General features: G+C 44.4%; 1 protein-coding gene across 2 annotated transcripts in view; it reads left to right on the top strand.

The window, feature by feature from the left end:
- The window catches only part of mio (GATOR complex protein mio), a 534,566-nt gene that overhangs the window by 476,427 nt on the left and 44,854 nt on the right, over positions 1-13,285 (top strand). Inside the window, exon 25 of one of the 2 annotated variants that reach the window (XM_070532613.1) lies at positions 3,334-3,449. The exons of the other annotated variant lie outside the window; for it this stretch is intronic. Within the exon in view, the coding sequence (XP_070388714.1) occupies positions 3,334-3,362 (29 nt within the window). The 3' untranslated portion in view covers positions 3,363-3,449. Of the gene's footprint in view, positions 1-3,333; positions 3,450-13,285 lie in introns of those variants that run through there. 2 annotated transcript variants of the gene reach the window in all.

Genomic DNA, 13,285 nt, shown 5'->3' with positions numbered 1-13,285 from the left:
ATTGGCGCACTAGACTATGAGGTCGTGCCAGACGGCATTTCGCACTCACAGCGGCGCCGCGCACGATCTGAAGTGGTTCACGTGGTGCGCCTTAAACCATTTTACGGACGCTGATGAACTTCCTTAGTTTGTTGTTTTCTTTGCTACGAGTGCTTTTCTTTGTTACTTTCGTTTGTTTGCAGCATCGGGTCGATGCTTTTTAAGAGGGGGGTAATGACACGTGTACTTGTCTTTATCGCGCAACCACGTTTCGCCGCTTAACAACTGTAATCGCAGAGCGAGGGACGTGCCTGCATGTATCCGACGTTTCTGGAAAGTTATCGACGCTTCTATTCGCGTGTCTGTTGTCGCCGAACCTTGTGTTATCAGATTTCATCGCGTAACACGAATGGTGTAGAACTTTGTGGAAGACACGCGGGTCCCATCAGTTAATCTGGAACATTCGACGACTGATCTATAAAAGCCGACGCGCTTGACCCGCTGATCAGATTTTCGACGATCGCCGAGCGTGTTCGCCGCTATCGTTGCGCTATAAGTGTAGCCTGTTTTGTGGGCACAGGTTCGCCCAATAAAAGTTAGTTTTGCCTATCACAGTATTGCTACTGTGTTCTTAACGTCACCACCACGTGACAATATATCTGTGTGATCTTGTGCTTGTAGGTTCAGACGTTCTTGTGGCTTTTTATAATACATTATATAAATCTTATTGTCATAAATTTCCGCGCAATCTGTACTTTTGGAAGTGCATAAGACGCCGCGAACATGCACAGTTGCTATTAATTGCAACGATTGAGCTTGTCCAGGTGGCTAAATCAAAATGCGCCAAGCGTCTCAAGGCACTGGCATGCCTGCGATAAATTCATTAGGGTGTTTCATTCGCTAGTGGATACATGCGTCCGTGGCTTATTGGTTTCAATAGCAGGCGTCTGTGCTAGGGTTCCTGTGTTCAAATCCTGCCGTCTGACAATTTTAATGATGTTAAAATACGTTGTTACGTGTTTATGTTTACGTGTTTTACGTGTAACATGTTTAAAGGGACACTAAAGCGAAACAATAAATCAGTTTAGACTAATGAAGCACTAATGAAGCATTGTTTGAGAACCTGCAGGCAGTCATTAAAAGAAATAGTTTGATTATTAGATGAGAAAATGAAGGTCGAAGTAACAGTATTTCAATTTCGCACCGAAACACCAGTGCCGGTACGTCAGCGTGACGTCAGGGATTCCAAAGTATGTATCCGCATTTGGGTCGCGTTGGCTGAATAAAGGTTCTCGAAACTTGCCATGTTCAATATATAGTTCCTTTAGAAGACAATGTAGTCAATCTGTACCGCTATATATTATTAATAGGCCCTAGAAGATGCCATCAAAATCCAAGACGTCACAGCCCCCAGGTGTGGGAACTTACGTAGGTGTCGCCACCCATATTTCGTTCTTGCGCTTTTTCTGGCTTACCAAACGTCATATCGTTGTAAGAGTGGTGTTTTTGGTGTTGTAGGACAGGAATTTACTGATGCAGAAGAAATCATTTTTCACTTTAGTGTCCCTTTAAGTATGTTGTTGAAAATGACCAGTTTACAAAGTCATAAAGCTGTTTCAAGCCAAAAGGACGAAGTTTAGGCAAATTCATGTGCTTCCCATAATTCCCATGTTGGTACAACCACTCTCACTGCAGCTTCCGTAGACACTGGTGCCAGAGCTCCCTCTAGTAATTATTGTAGGAAACTCTATGCCGGCTGGCGTGCGCAAATCTCATATGCAATGGACGAAGGCCGCGTAGTAAACGTGGTCAACATAGATGGCACCATTGGTGTTGCGCTAAATGATTCTGACGCCTTTCCGCACTCTTGATATTTCATGATTTCAGCACTGCTTAGCCATCCATTCACGGGAGGTGAAGTCTGGTGCTACTTCGCACAATTCGAATAGTTAGGTGCATATATTGTTTGCTGGCATGCATTTCTCAAGAATCCGTACTCAACAAAACTGCGATGTTGTTTAGCTGCCGCACATTCCCACTGTTGTTGCATGCAGCATATATAAAGAAATGCCCGTGCACATGCGTCTGCAGCGCAAGGATTTGGTGTGATATACGCTTTGGCTGAACCTTCACTTGAACTTGTTTTATTGCACCCGATCGTGTCTGGCCACAGCCTCGGCTTTTTCACAGGTATCCCAACCTCGGCGAGCAGGCACAAATCGTCATTGTAGCTGCCTGGTGTGAAGTGTTCTGAGAACCAAACAAAAGCCTCAGATAATCGGCAGTCCTTCGTGCCCATATTAATCTTCCAAGCCTTAAGTTTGATTGGCTCCTTGGGAAACCGGAAGTACGATACGGAGCACTCCTTGCTCCGTTCGCTCTAGCACCCAACAGCGCTGCATAGGCGCCACGGTGGCATTGTTTCAGCCGCTACATGTTGAGCAGTTCCAATGGCGAACTGAAACAAGCAGAAGTTCCCTGCATGCGCGCACAGCAGACGCACTGACTGTACGCCAGAAAGTGCAATGTGCATGCTCGCTCGGCAGGCATGCAGCCTTTGACGTCATGGTTCGGGAGCGTGCAGTGTTGCCCCACTGTTATGCCGTTCGAGTGTAATATAAATAATTGAATGACAAATTAGGTGCTGGCTCAAATGCACTAAAATTTTGCTAACATGTTCTTGAACGCACAAAAATGATCTCACACAATACAGATTATGATCGAAAATTGGGTGTCATGTGCCCTTTAACTGGCAGAAAGGAGCGCAGTTGTATTGGACCATTTCCTGTGTTCTCACTTGCAAATGTTGGTACCAGGAAACTGTACGAAACAAGATCGTATTGTTATGAGCCACCACCTTGGACTAACAAAGAAGATGACGATAATCAACAGTGTTCTTGTGTACTTGCAAAGTTGGTTAATTAATTTTGACTAATTATGTAGTTCAGCAGATCAGAAAACATTGTGTGACTTGCTCCATACAATAGCCCACTGTATGCATTTGTTTGTGCTGTCCTGAGCGCTTTGGCATATCTTTAAACTTTGGCTAACTTAGCAGGGTCGCGTTGTATATCCTAGCCGCTTACATATGCCGATTGTTTTAATGTACATGCATCATTTGTTCATCACAGTGCTCTCAGCTTTTCTCTCACAATAAATCTTGCAATCTGTCTCTTTAATCACTCCAAATTTTGTATTCGGCCAGAACAAACCACTCGATGATAGTTAGGTACACTCAATATCGTTTGTAAATTCCAATGTGGTCTTGCAAATTCAAAATAAAATGTCTAAAATGAATTAAGTTTGCCGATTTCTTTATTGTTTGTTTTTATTGTTGTTTGTTGATTGTATCAGGCAGACATGGGAGCAGAGTGCTGGCCTAGCTGTTAGTCACCAACATTCAGAGTGCTCAAGCGTCAACTGCACTCACTAGTGCTCATCCGCCCAGTGACACTCGCACTCGTGTGCACTCGAGTTGGTACGTCCACCTCAATCACTCCTCTTCTACTCACATACTTCTTCACTTGCCCTCACTCACACCTATGAAATGAGTCAGTGTACTGATGAGGAGTACACCCACCTGTGACTATGTGACAGAACCTGGACACAGATGCATGGGGAGCACATGCAATTCCACCCAGCTTAGAAGCTATAACCTTACCTTTGTTGGCAAAATAAACAGAACTCACTCAGGCTGACTCACAAAATATATTCTTTTCATAAATCTCACTTGCACTCAGAATCCCTAGAATTCTACTCAGCCGGGATCATTTGGACTCGGACTCACCGGTCGATCTTAGTCTGAGTGAGTTGACTCATGACTAAGTTTGCCGACCTATGCTCCATATACGTAAAGAGTTAAAGGTTGGAATGTAGATTTTACATGCAGAAACAATACATTATCTATGATAATGAGAGCAGTGTTCGCACACAACTGAAAATGTATAATCAAATACTAGGCTGAAACATAGTATATGATTATGATAAAATGCATTGATATGAGGACACTAAACATAAAAATTATTTGAGCTTTGTTAGTAAGTTACCTTTTCAGAATACAAAAAAACGCCCTTGCCACAACAAGACAACAAGTAAACCAGAAAAGACGCGAAGACGAGAGGTGGCATCTCCTTGAAATTTTCACACTGGCTTTTTGTGATGTCATGAATTTTGATGCTGCCTGCTCAGGCCTAATTAAATTTTTATTGCTAAAAATGGAATACAGTGTATTTCAATAGAACCAGAAGCTGAATGTGTGAAGCTTCAAGAATGTTTACTAAATCATTATGGCTGAAATGAAAAAAATATATACTTTGTATAGTTTGAGGTCATGATGATATGTCGATCCTGAGGTTTTGTCGGGAAATTCAATAGTTTAACCATCATTTACTCTTGTAATAATCAACCTATCAATGCAAAACCAACAAAAGTTGCGAACGAAATCAAAGTACATTCTTCAAACATACTTTATAAATCTAAACTGATTGTTTTTAGTGCCCCTTTATAACACATATAAAAATTATGTAGTAAATAAAATTTCTAATAACTAGTACATCAATCGAAGTACTTTTCACGCAGGCATTGAATTAATTGTTTCTGCATTTTCTGGGAGGTCATCTACTTCTGAGTGAATGTTTAACATTTCCAAATACAATTATACGGAAGTTGCATACCGTTTGAAGTGCAAACTTTCTTTTTAACATATGCATTTTTTCTGAGGTCATAATTCAAACTTCAGTGCACGAAAAGCTGTAGATATGTTGCTGGGTTAGATTTCATTTCCTGAAATATTAATGGAGCGAGGCCGTATTTAAATATAGTAAAAAAAGGTAGAACTTTGTGTTTAGTAACATAGGGCAGTGTATGTGTTTTATAGGCTTAATTTTCAATGAACCTAATTGCATTTAAAGCGAAGCTTTTTTTACTATACTCCTGGGTTTGGCATGGCTGGCTGTCTGTATGCTGGGTTACTCAGTGTTTATTTATTTTATTTATTTATTAGTATTACTCTCAGGGCCAGAGGCATTACAGAGGGGAGTGGAACATACAGGAAAAAAGACACGATACAGGTTTTTCTTCTGTTAATACAATGTTAGCTAAAAAGATGAGATAACAGCGGGAAGCAACAAAAATTCAAGCAATTGACTGATAACAACTATAATTACATAGTTGGTTAGTTGCATTGCAATACACGTCTGTTTAAAACATTATGAAACTGGGAATAGTGAGCAGTGGTCGTGACTGATCCCGGAAGGTTGTTCCAGTCCTGTGAGGTGTGGGGTACAAATGATTGATAAAATGTTTGCGTTAAGCATGACATTATTCCCACCTTTTGTGCATGATTGAAACGAGGGGAAATGTTTGATGGAGGAAGAATAAGGTCGTTGTGTAGGGCAGAACTGTAGTATATTTTGTGGAAGAGACATAGGCGAGAAAATATGCAGCAACAGGCGAGTGACGCAAGCTGTAGGGACTTTTTCATTAAAGTGATACTGGCAGTGCGACTGTACTTTCCTAGAATGATGCAGGCAGAGTTATTTTGGACAAGCTTGAGGGCAGAGGTTAATATATAGCAGTGCTTGGATCCCAGATGGAAGAGGCATATTCGAGTTTACTTCAGACTAAAGATTTGTAAAGGAAGAGTTTTAAAAAAACAGGAGCAGATGAAAAATTGCGCCGGAGGTAACCTAACGAGCGTTTTGGATTGCTAATTATTTTGCTAATATGAAGAGACCAAGAAAGAGAGGAAGTGATGTGGACACCTAAGTAGCAATAGGATGTTACGGATTCGAGAGCGAAATTCTCGAGCAAGTAGGAAGTTGTTTGGGAGATACGTAATACCTTACAGTTCGTTGTGTTGAGTTCCATCAGCCAGACTTTACGCCATTTAGATATACAGTTGATATCGTTTTGAAGGATCGTAACATCATTTTGGTCAATAATTTCTCGGAAGACTACGCAAGTGTCGGCAAATAAGTTAATGTTAGTATATCGGCAGATATATTTGTAGATACTATACAGTAGAACCTCACTGATACAACCCCGTTTTATACGATTTCCTGGCGCCAATGTTCTCAATCGAGAACACAAAAATTGACTCCAATACAATTACGCTTCTTTTTTTACTGGTTAATATGTTCTCAGACGACGCAATCTTTTCTTACATTGCCAAACTGAGATCATATGATGAGTTCAGATGTTTTCCGGCAGCTAGATCCCATGTAAACAAGGAAAGGCATGAGGTGCACACAATTGAAAGCAGCAGGCACCCTGCATGACAGCTTCCCCGCAATACTCAGCAGCCAGTACCACATGAGAATGCCAACACGCATTCAGTTTCCTTATCCGGTACCAGCAAATCTCCTCACGAGCTCTTGCGCGCCACATTCACTGCTATCACCGACAACCATACTGCGATAACCATCTTCACCTATCAGTTTCACAGCTCACGGGGCACAGTTTCGTTGCAAGCTTACTGCACGATAGGCAATAACCAACTGTACCGTCACTCCATGCGTCAGGCGTTGCGCTGCGATGCCATCACAGCGTTTTGCTGTGATGGCATCGTATTTCTGCATTGCCCACTAGCTCGATCATGTTTTGGTTTTCCATCACCATCTGAAAATACTATGCAATAGGAAAACAACAGTGGGTATGTCAAAACTTCCCACTAAAATGCCCAGACTCTAGCTGCTGACCCATGCCAAATTAAAGGAGCAGAAACGTAAGGGCGCTTTTCAATGCAGCCAGAACTACAATGTGCATCTTAGGCCACTCGAGCACCACCAGCTAGGCGGGTGTTGGTGACTTGTGCTGCAACGATTCGTGCAACGGTTCTTTCGCATTACATGTCAGCTACAGCAGAGTCTGGCAAATTTTTTAGTGACTTTGTGTCATTCGTTTTTTGAACTAATGATTTCTTGCCGTTTTTTTTCCATGACGTATGATAAACAAGGTTCTACTGTATACAGTGCAGTCCACTTATAATGATACCACATATAACGATATATCGGTTATAACAATGAGTCGACTTCAGAGTATCAACTTATGCATTAGGGCTATGAGAAAGAAAGCCGTATATAACAATATGTTATTCACCGCATAATGGATATAACGATCGACATTCTGCCTTTTGGGGGGCAGAATAATGCAGAATAATCATGAAATTTGTGTTGCTAAGTTCCTCTTAACCGAGACAAGGTGAAAAGTTTGCCTACGCAAGTTCATATCTGCCACCATTACCACGCAGCATGTCCCCCCAGTGTGCCAATTGCGAAAGCCATGGAGAGCATTGCAAGTTGGCACAGTGTCCCGCAAGATGGCACCAGCTGCATCGTGTCCGCATTGCCAGCGAGCGTCCAGAGAAAAAAAAAAGAAAAAGAAAAAAAAGTGTGAAGCAAACCGCACCTTCGCTCCCTTTCTACAATCTCCCTCAGCGAGCATGGAAATGCGTCACGGAAGCAGCAGTCGGTGCACCAACAAAGCGCAAAGCTGTGTCACTTGGGGCAAAGGTGCAAATTTCGCAAGACTCAAAGTACGAGCTCGTGCAGTCGACGGTATCAACGATTCTGAAAACCGCCACCGCTGCCACGATCTTGAAGGCAAGAAGCAGTGATCAACAGAAACAGTGGACTTTGTGCGCCAAGGCGAAACCCCCCATGTGTGAAACCAACGAGGTGGCAGCCGCTGACATTAGGGAACTCTGGGAGCACGTCGCTCCTGGCAATAAAATAGGTGGTGCTTCGAATGAGATGATGACAGCAGCAGCAGTGACGACGAGATTGACAGTGGCCTACAAACTGGGATACATAGTGTTGTAGCTTCGACGGGGCGGCCGGATGAAAGGTTTACGGCATGAGGCCTAAACGGCCGGGGCGCGCAGCGCCGCAAGATAGAGCCGGACTGCTTCAGTCGGCGACCAGACAAACAATCAACTTTTCTTTCTCCGAGGGGAAGCAGGAAGGCAACTTACAGCGTTTGGCGCTGAGTGGCGCCCTGATGTAAAGACCCAAAACCGAAACCAGAAGTTAACACAGGATACCACATCACCTCTCCCTTGAAAGGAAAAATGCTCTACTCGCTCTCCTCGCAACAAAAGTAAGTCACGAGTCAAATAACACATGTTAGCACTGTAACATACATGATAGTGATGTCATCTTTACACAATAGAAAATGATATCTTTGGCTTCCCCCTTTAAAAAAACACACAACATGAAAACTGAATGAATTATTGCACTCCAGTTCTGCAGTTTCAGTACCCGTCTTGGGCGGACGACGAGATGCAGCCTTGCACACACCGATAACACAAAGAATTCACAAAGTACAAAAGTAGACAGTAACAAACTTCTGTGTGCCCCCTGGGACAGCACTGATGGGTGGCTCATTCGCCCTAAGCCTGACTCGAGACAGTCTTTGTGGCTGTCGTGGATTGGGCATTGTGCGTAAAAGCACTTTACACTCCATAGTCCCCCCGTAAGAATGCTAACGACTTTTCAATGTTAAAAACTTTTTGGCATGAAAGACAAATTAGTAAGGCGGTCAGCACCGTAGTAATGATGTGCGTACTGCACGATTATGCTACAAGAAACGTAACGTATCCCCTATACCAGTAGTAGCTGGAAGAAAAGGTGGGAGACAATCATCAAGGGAAGGGTAGCCACTGGAGCGACTCTTTTCAGTGAATTTTCCAAGAAAATCCTGTAGTGCAGGGCATTTCACAAGTTTGGATGCATTCCATCGTTGGCCATTTTCAAGCGTGAAAGTATTGCGATCTACCCTACGGTAAATCTTAAATGGTCCCGAGTATTTAGGATCGGACTTTCTCGAGTTGCGTACTCGGACAAGATCTCCTGGACGAAATTGAGGGCATTTTGATGCACAACGACGGTCTACGTACGTCTTAACACTTTTGGCGTAAGAGCCGAATTCGCATGCAATCACCTCCTTAATAGTCTGTAAGCTATACTCAGTATCCTGATCCCAGACAAACAGTTGTCCTTGCTTTAGCAGTTTCCTAAGCGGCTCTGCCAATTCAGCGTACTAGGGAATCAGGTTAGCGTAGTATCGCCTGACACCGAGAAATGAATGCAGCGACTTCTTGTCAGTTGGCTTCGGTGCCTGAAAAACTGACTGAACTTTGTTTTCCAGCGACGAAATACCTTTTGCAGCGCAGGCTTGCTCACGGAGAACCCGAGGTTGAGGACGCAGTATCGCCGAGACTGGTTGCATTGAAGCTCGAAGATGAACGTCGTGGATGTAGTCCTTTATAAGTCCTGATTGTCCTGAGTACGGCTGGGCGAACTCCGAGGGAGCATTGTGCGGGAGAGACAGAAACTGAACGCTTGGGTCAGCTGGAACTCCTGACACCTGTTGGCATGTAGCGAAATCAAGCTGCGTACGAGCAGGGGACTGTCGATGCTTTCGGTTCCTCGAACGGCAAACCGAAGCGAAATGTCCTACTTTTCCACACGCACGGCAGGAAACGTGCTTGGCTGGACAGCCTGGATCAGATGCAATGTGGTGAGGTGAACCACATCAGTAGCAATGGCCTGCAATGTCTCGACTGGCTTCGCGGAGTTCGGGCCGCGCACCATGTTGACCGGCCTTCCCAGATCGCGACTTTCCGCCATGCCGCCGAGCGCCATCTTGAAGCTGCCGGGTCGAAGGAGAAGGGTGGCGGGAACCGCCATCTTGCGTGCCTGGGCGAGGAAAGTGATGGCTGTCGATGCCATCTTGGCGTTGCATCGAGATGCGCTGAACGGACGAGCTGTCGAAGACTTGGAAATTCTTTGTGAACTTGCTGTACGGTTCGACCGATTTCCTGGGCCTTCTTGAGTGTGAGGGACGCTCCTTCGTAGAGTAACCTTTCTCTAATTCTTGTTGATGCGACGTCTTGGAGGATTTGGTCGCGAAGGGACTCGTCGTGCCAAGCGCCGAACGCACAAGGAGGCGCTAGCCTTTGTAGCGCGGTGACGAAGTCCTGAAAGGTTTCTCCAGGTAGTTGCTTCCTGTCCCGGAAGATAACGCGGTGCACCAGGGGATTGGTGCATTCTTCGTAGTGCTGGTCGAAGATGCGGAGAATGTCTTCGAATGTAGTAGCCGTCTGGTCCGTTTGCGACGCGAGGTCGTAGTAGAGACGCTGCCCCTCGAAGCCTAAGTTGCTCAGTAAAATGGCTTTCTTCCTCTCGTATTGTAGTGCCTCGCCTCCAGTTGCCTCGAGAAACGTGCAAAAGTACCGTTTCCATGTGAGCCACGGTACCGCAGGAGTACCGGGTAGCACCAGGAAAGGCGGCATGTGGGGTACGAACGCCATGCCGGGCACCGAAAACAAAGGCGGAGGAGTTGCGGCTGTCGGAGGAGACGTAGTTGCGGCGTCTTGCATGCCGGTAGCAGGAGGAGGAGCAGAGGTAGTACGGCAAGGGCACGTAGGAAGCAGAGTAATGGTTTACCTCGTCGCCAGTTTGTTGTAGCTTCGACGGGGCGGCCGGACCCGAACGAAAGGTTTACGGCATGAGGCCTAAACGGCCGGGTCGAGCAGTGCCGCAAGATAGAGCCGGACTGCTTCAGTCGGGGACCAGACAAAGAATCAACTTTTATCTCTCCGAGGGGAAGCAGGAAGGCAACTTACAGCATTTGGCGCTGAGTGGTGCCCTGATGTAAAGACCCAAAACCGAAACCAGAAGTTGACACAGGATACCACACATAGCTCAAGAATGACACAAGGACGAAGCAGGAGCACGGGACGAACGCTAACTTTCAACAATTGATTTATTGCAGCTGGTGAGCATATATATACTCACTGGGACACCACTGCAACAGACACACTGAAGGGAAGGAGGAAAAGCAGTCATGTTGTGACTACTATGCCCAAAAATTCAAGCTCTTTCTTTGAGAAAAGAATAGACGGCGTGCTAACGCACTCGTCACCTGCTCTAGCTATTTTAGCTGCTTTGACAATTTCCCCCATTATCTTATTCCTGTGGCGATAGACAACAAGAGTTTGTTTTAAGAGAGGGAAGCATGGTGCCTTCGCGTCACATTTTCTACAATGGGCAGCCAGAGGCCAATCTATTGCGATGCTTTCCACTTTATTACTATGCTCCGCCAAAGGTATGTATGTATCCATGTTTGTATGTATTCCACCAACACGCCCAAACTTCTTCCCTGCTAAAGTGATAGTGGCTTGTCTTTGACACCGACCCCAACCTTCACGCAAAGCGCACTGTCATCAATGGAGTCACTGACCGATTTCATGCATGCTAAATTAAAGCCACCAGTGCTTGCGCAGCAGCTGGATGCAATGCACACCGCGGTTTTGAACCTGAAACTTCCGCGAAAGCAAGTGCAGATTGCTATTTCAGCACGCGTAACGCTGGATACGTACTTAGAGGTATAAATTAACGTTTCATTTTTCACAGCCTACTTTCTACAGTGGCACATTTTTATCGTAAGTGGCAGATTTAGTGTCGGAGCTATGAAAGTATGTTCGGCATCTCTTTTTCTTTTCTTTTTTTACGGCACTCCACATATAGCGATGATCAGCTGTAACGATCGGATTTTTCGTTCTTGATAAAGTTATAAGTGGGCCGCACTGTATACAAAGATGTTTTACGATTCACACACAGTGCAAACCAGCACTGGAGGTAGTGGAAACCGAGGTGGCCCGCGGCAGCAGGTGATGTACGTAAGCACGGCTTTGACAAGCATGCGCAGTTGGCCTGCTATTGTCATGCCGTCAACATAATTTTATCGGCTACATTTCATTGTAACCATTCCATTCTTTCGTTTCGTGCCGGTGTCATCATTCCACCATCTTCACTCTGATGTGCTCACTGTGTTTTCATTTAGTTGTGATCATGCCTCCGTCATCATGCCATCGTCATTATGCTGTTGTCACCATTCCTTCAGCATCATAATCATCATTACATCACTGTAATCATGCCATTGTCGTCATGCTATGGTTAATAATTGCATCATTGTAATAAGTAGTCTGGATGCTCTTGGGGTCATTCCATTGTTGTCAATGCATTGTTGTCATGCTGTCTTGATCATGCAATCATCGTTATATAGTTGCCGTCGTTTCAACATTATCATGCCGTCACTGTCATTACTTCTTCATCTTCACGTCATTGTTGTCATACAACAGAACTGCTTGTTGGCTTAGTTGGTGCTTGCTGAAGTGCCGCCCATGTTGTCTTTGTGCGTCTTTCTTTTGTGAGTGTCCAATTGCGGCAAAAAACATGTCTTGTTGTCATACCATTGTCATCATTGCTTTGTTACTATACAGTTGTCGTCATGCCATCATGGTCGAGCGACCAATGTGGAATGATGACATTCTGTCATAGGTATTCTAGTGTTGACATCCCAATATCGTGCCGATGTTGTCATTCTATCATTGTCTTATGGCGGCAGTGTCATGCATCCATGTTCATTTCTTCATTGTCATCCCGTGTTATTGTAATTCCAGTGTCGACATCCCATTGATGCAATCAAGGTCGTTTCATCATCGTTGTAATCACATACTTGTCATTCTAGTATCACCATGCCATTGTCGTCGTACCTCCATCTTTGTGCCATCGTCATCATTACATCTTCATACAGTCGTCGTCATACCTTCAAAGTCATGTCATCATGATCATTCCATTGTTGATGCCAGCATTGCTATGCCATTTTCGTAACACCACCTTTGTCATCCCAGCATTGTTACCCCATTGTTGTCATGCCATACTGTCAGCGTCATTCTGGTGTTGTCATCTGTTGCTCTCATGCCATCATTGTCATTTCATTGTTATCATTACTTCAGACATGGAAAAATTATTTTAGTGCGCATAACATTGAAGGAAGGAAGAAGGCGATAAGGCAGAACAAATACTTACACTGCACACATGTTAGGGTGCACTATGTCCTGTTGCCTTTCTTGTCATGTTAAAAAAATGTTCATATTCAGTTAACCTTTTATATAACTAAGTCAGTAAAATGGACAACTTGCTTCATTATATTGAAATTTCTTTGTTCTGAAATTCTACCTTTTATGTAAATAAGTATATTTGCCAATAGATTGGTTCTAAATAGAAGGGGCCTGCAAAGTTTTCCAAAATATTGGGCTCTTGGAAAAACCTAATTTAAATGAAAAAAATTCATTTTGTTAAATTAGAGAGCCAGCGACTGCGTTTTCACGCTGTGTCGACGACATCTTCGCATCGGCAACATGAAGCGAAGCCAGCCACGATTTGGGTGCCCAGTCCACCCACACGGCGGATAGCATCGGTCACAATGGGACGACACTATCATGAAAAGAGCCATCAGC

Source organism: Dermacentor albipictus, chromosome 1, assembly GCF_038994185.2.
Source record: "Dermacentor albipictus isolate Rhodes 1998 colony chromosome 1, USDA_Dalb.pri_finalv2, whole genome shotgun sequence".
NCBI lineage: Eukaryota > Metazoa > Arthropoda > Arachnida > Ixodida > Ixodidae > Dermacentor > Dermacentor albipictus.
The sequence above is the reverse complement of the archived record's forward strand: the minus strand, read 5'-3'. Positions and strand labels throughout refer to the sequence as shown.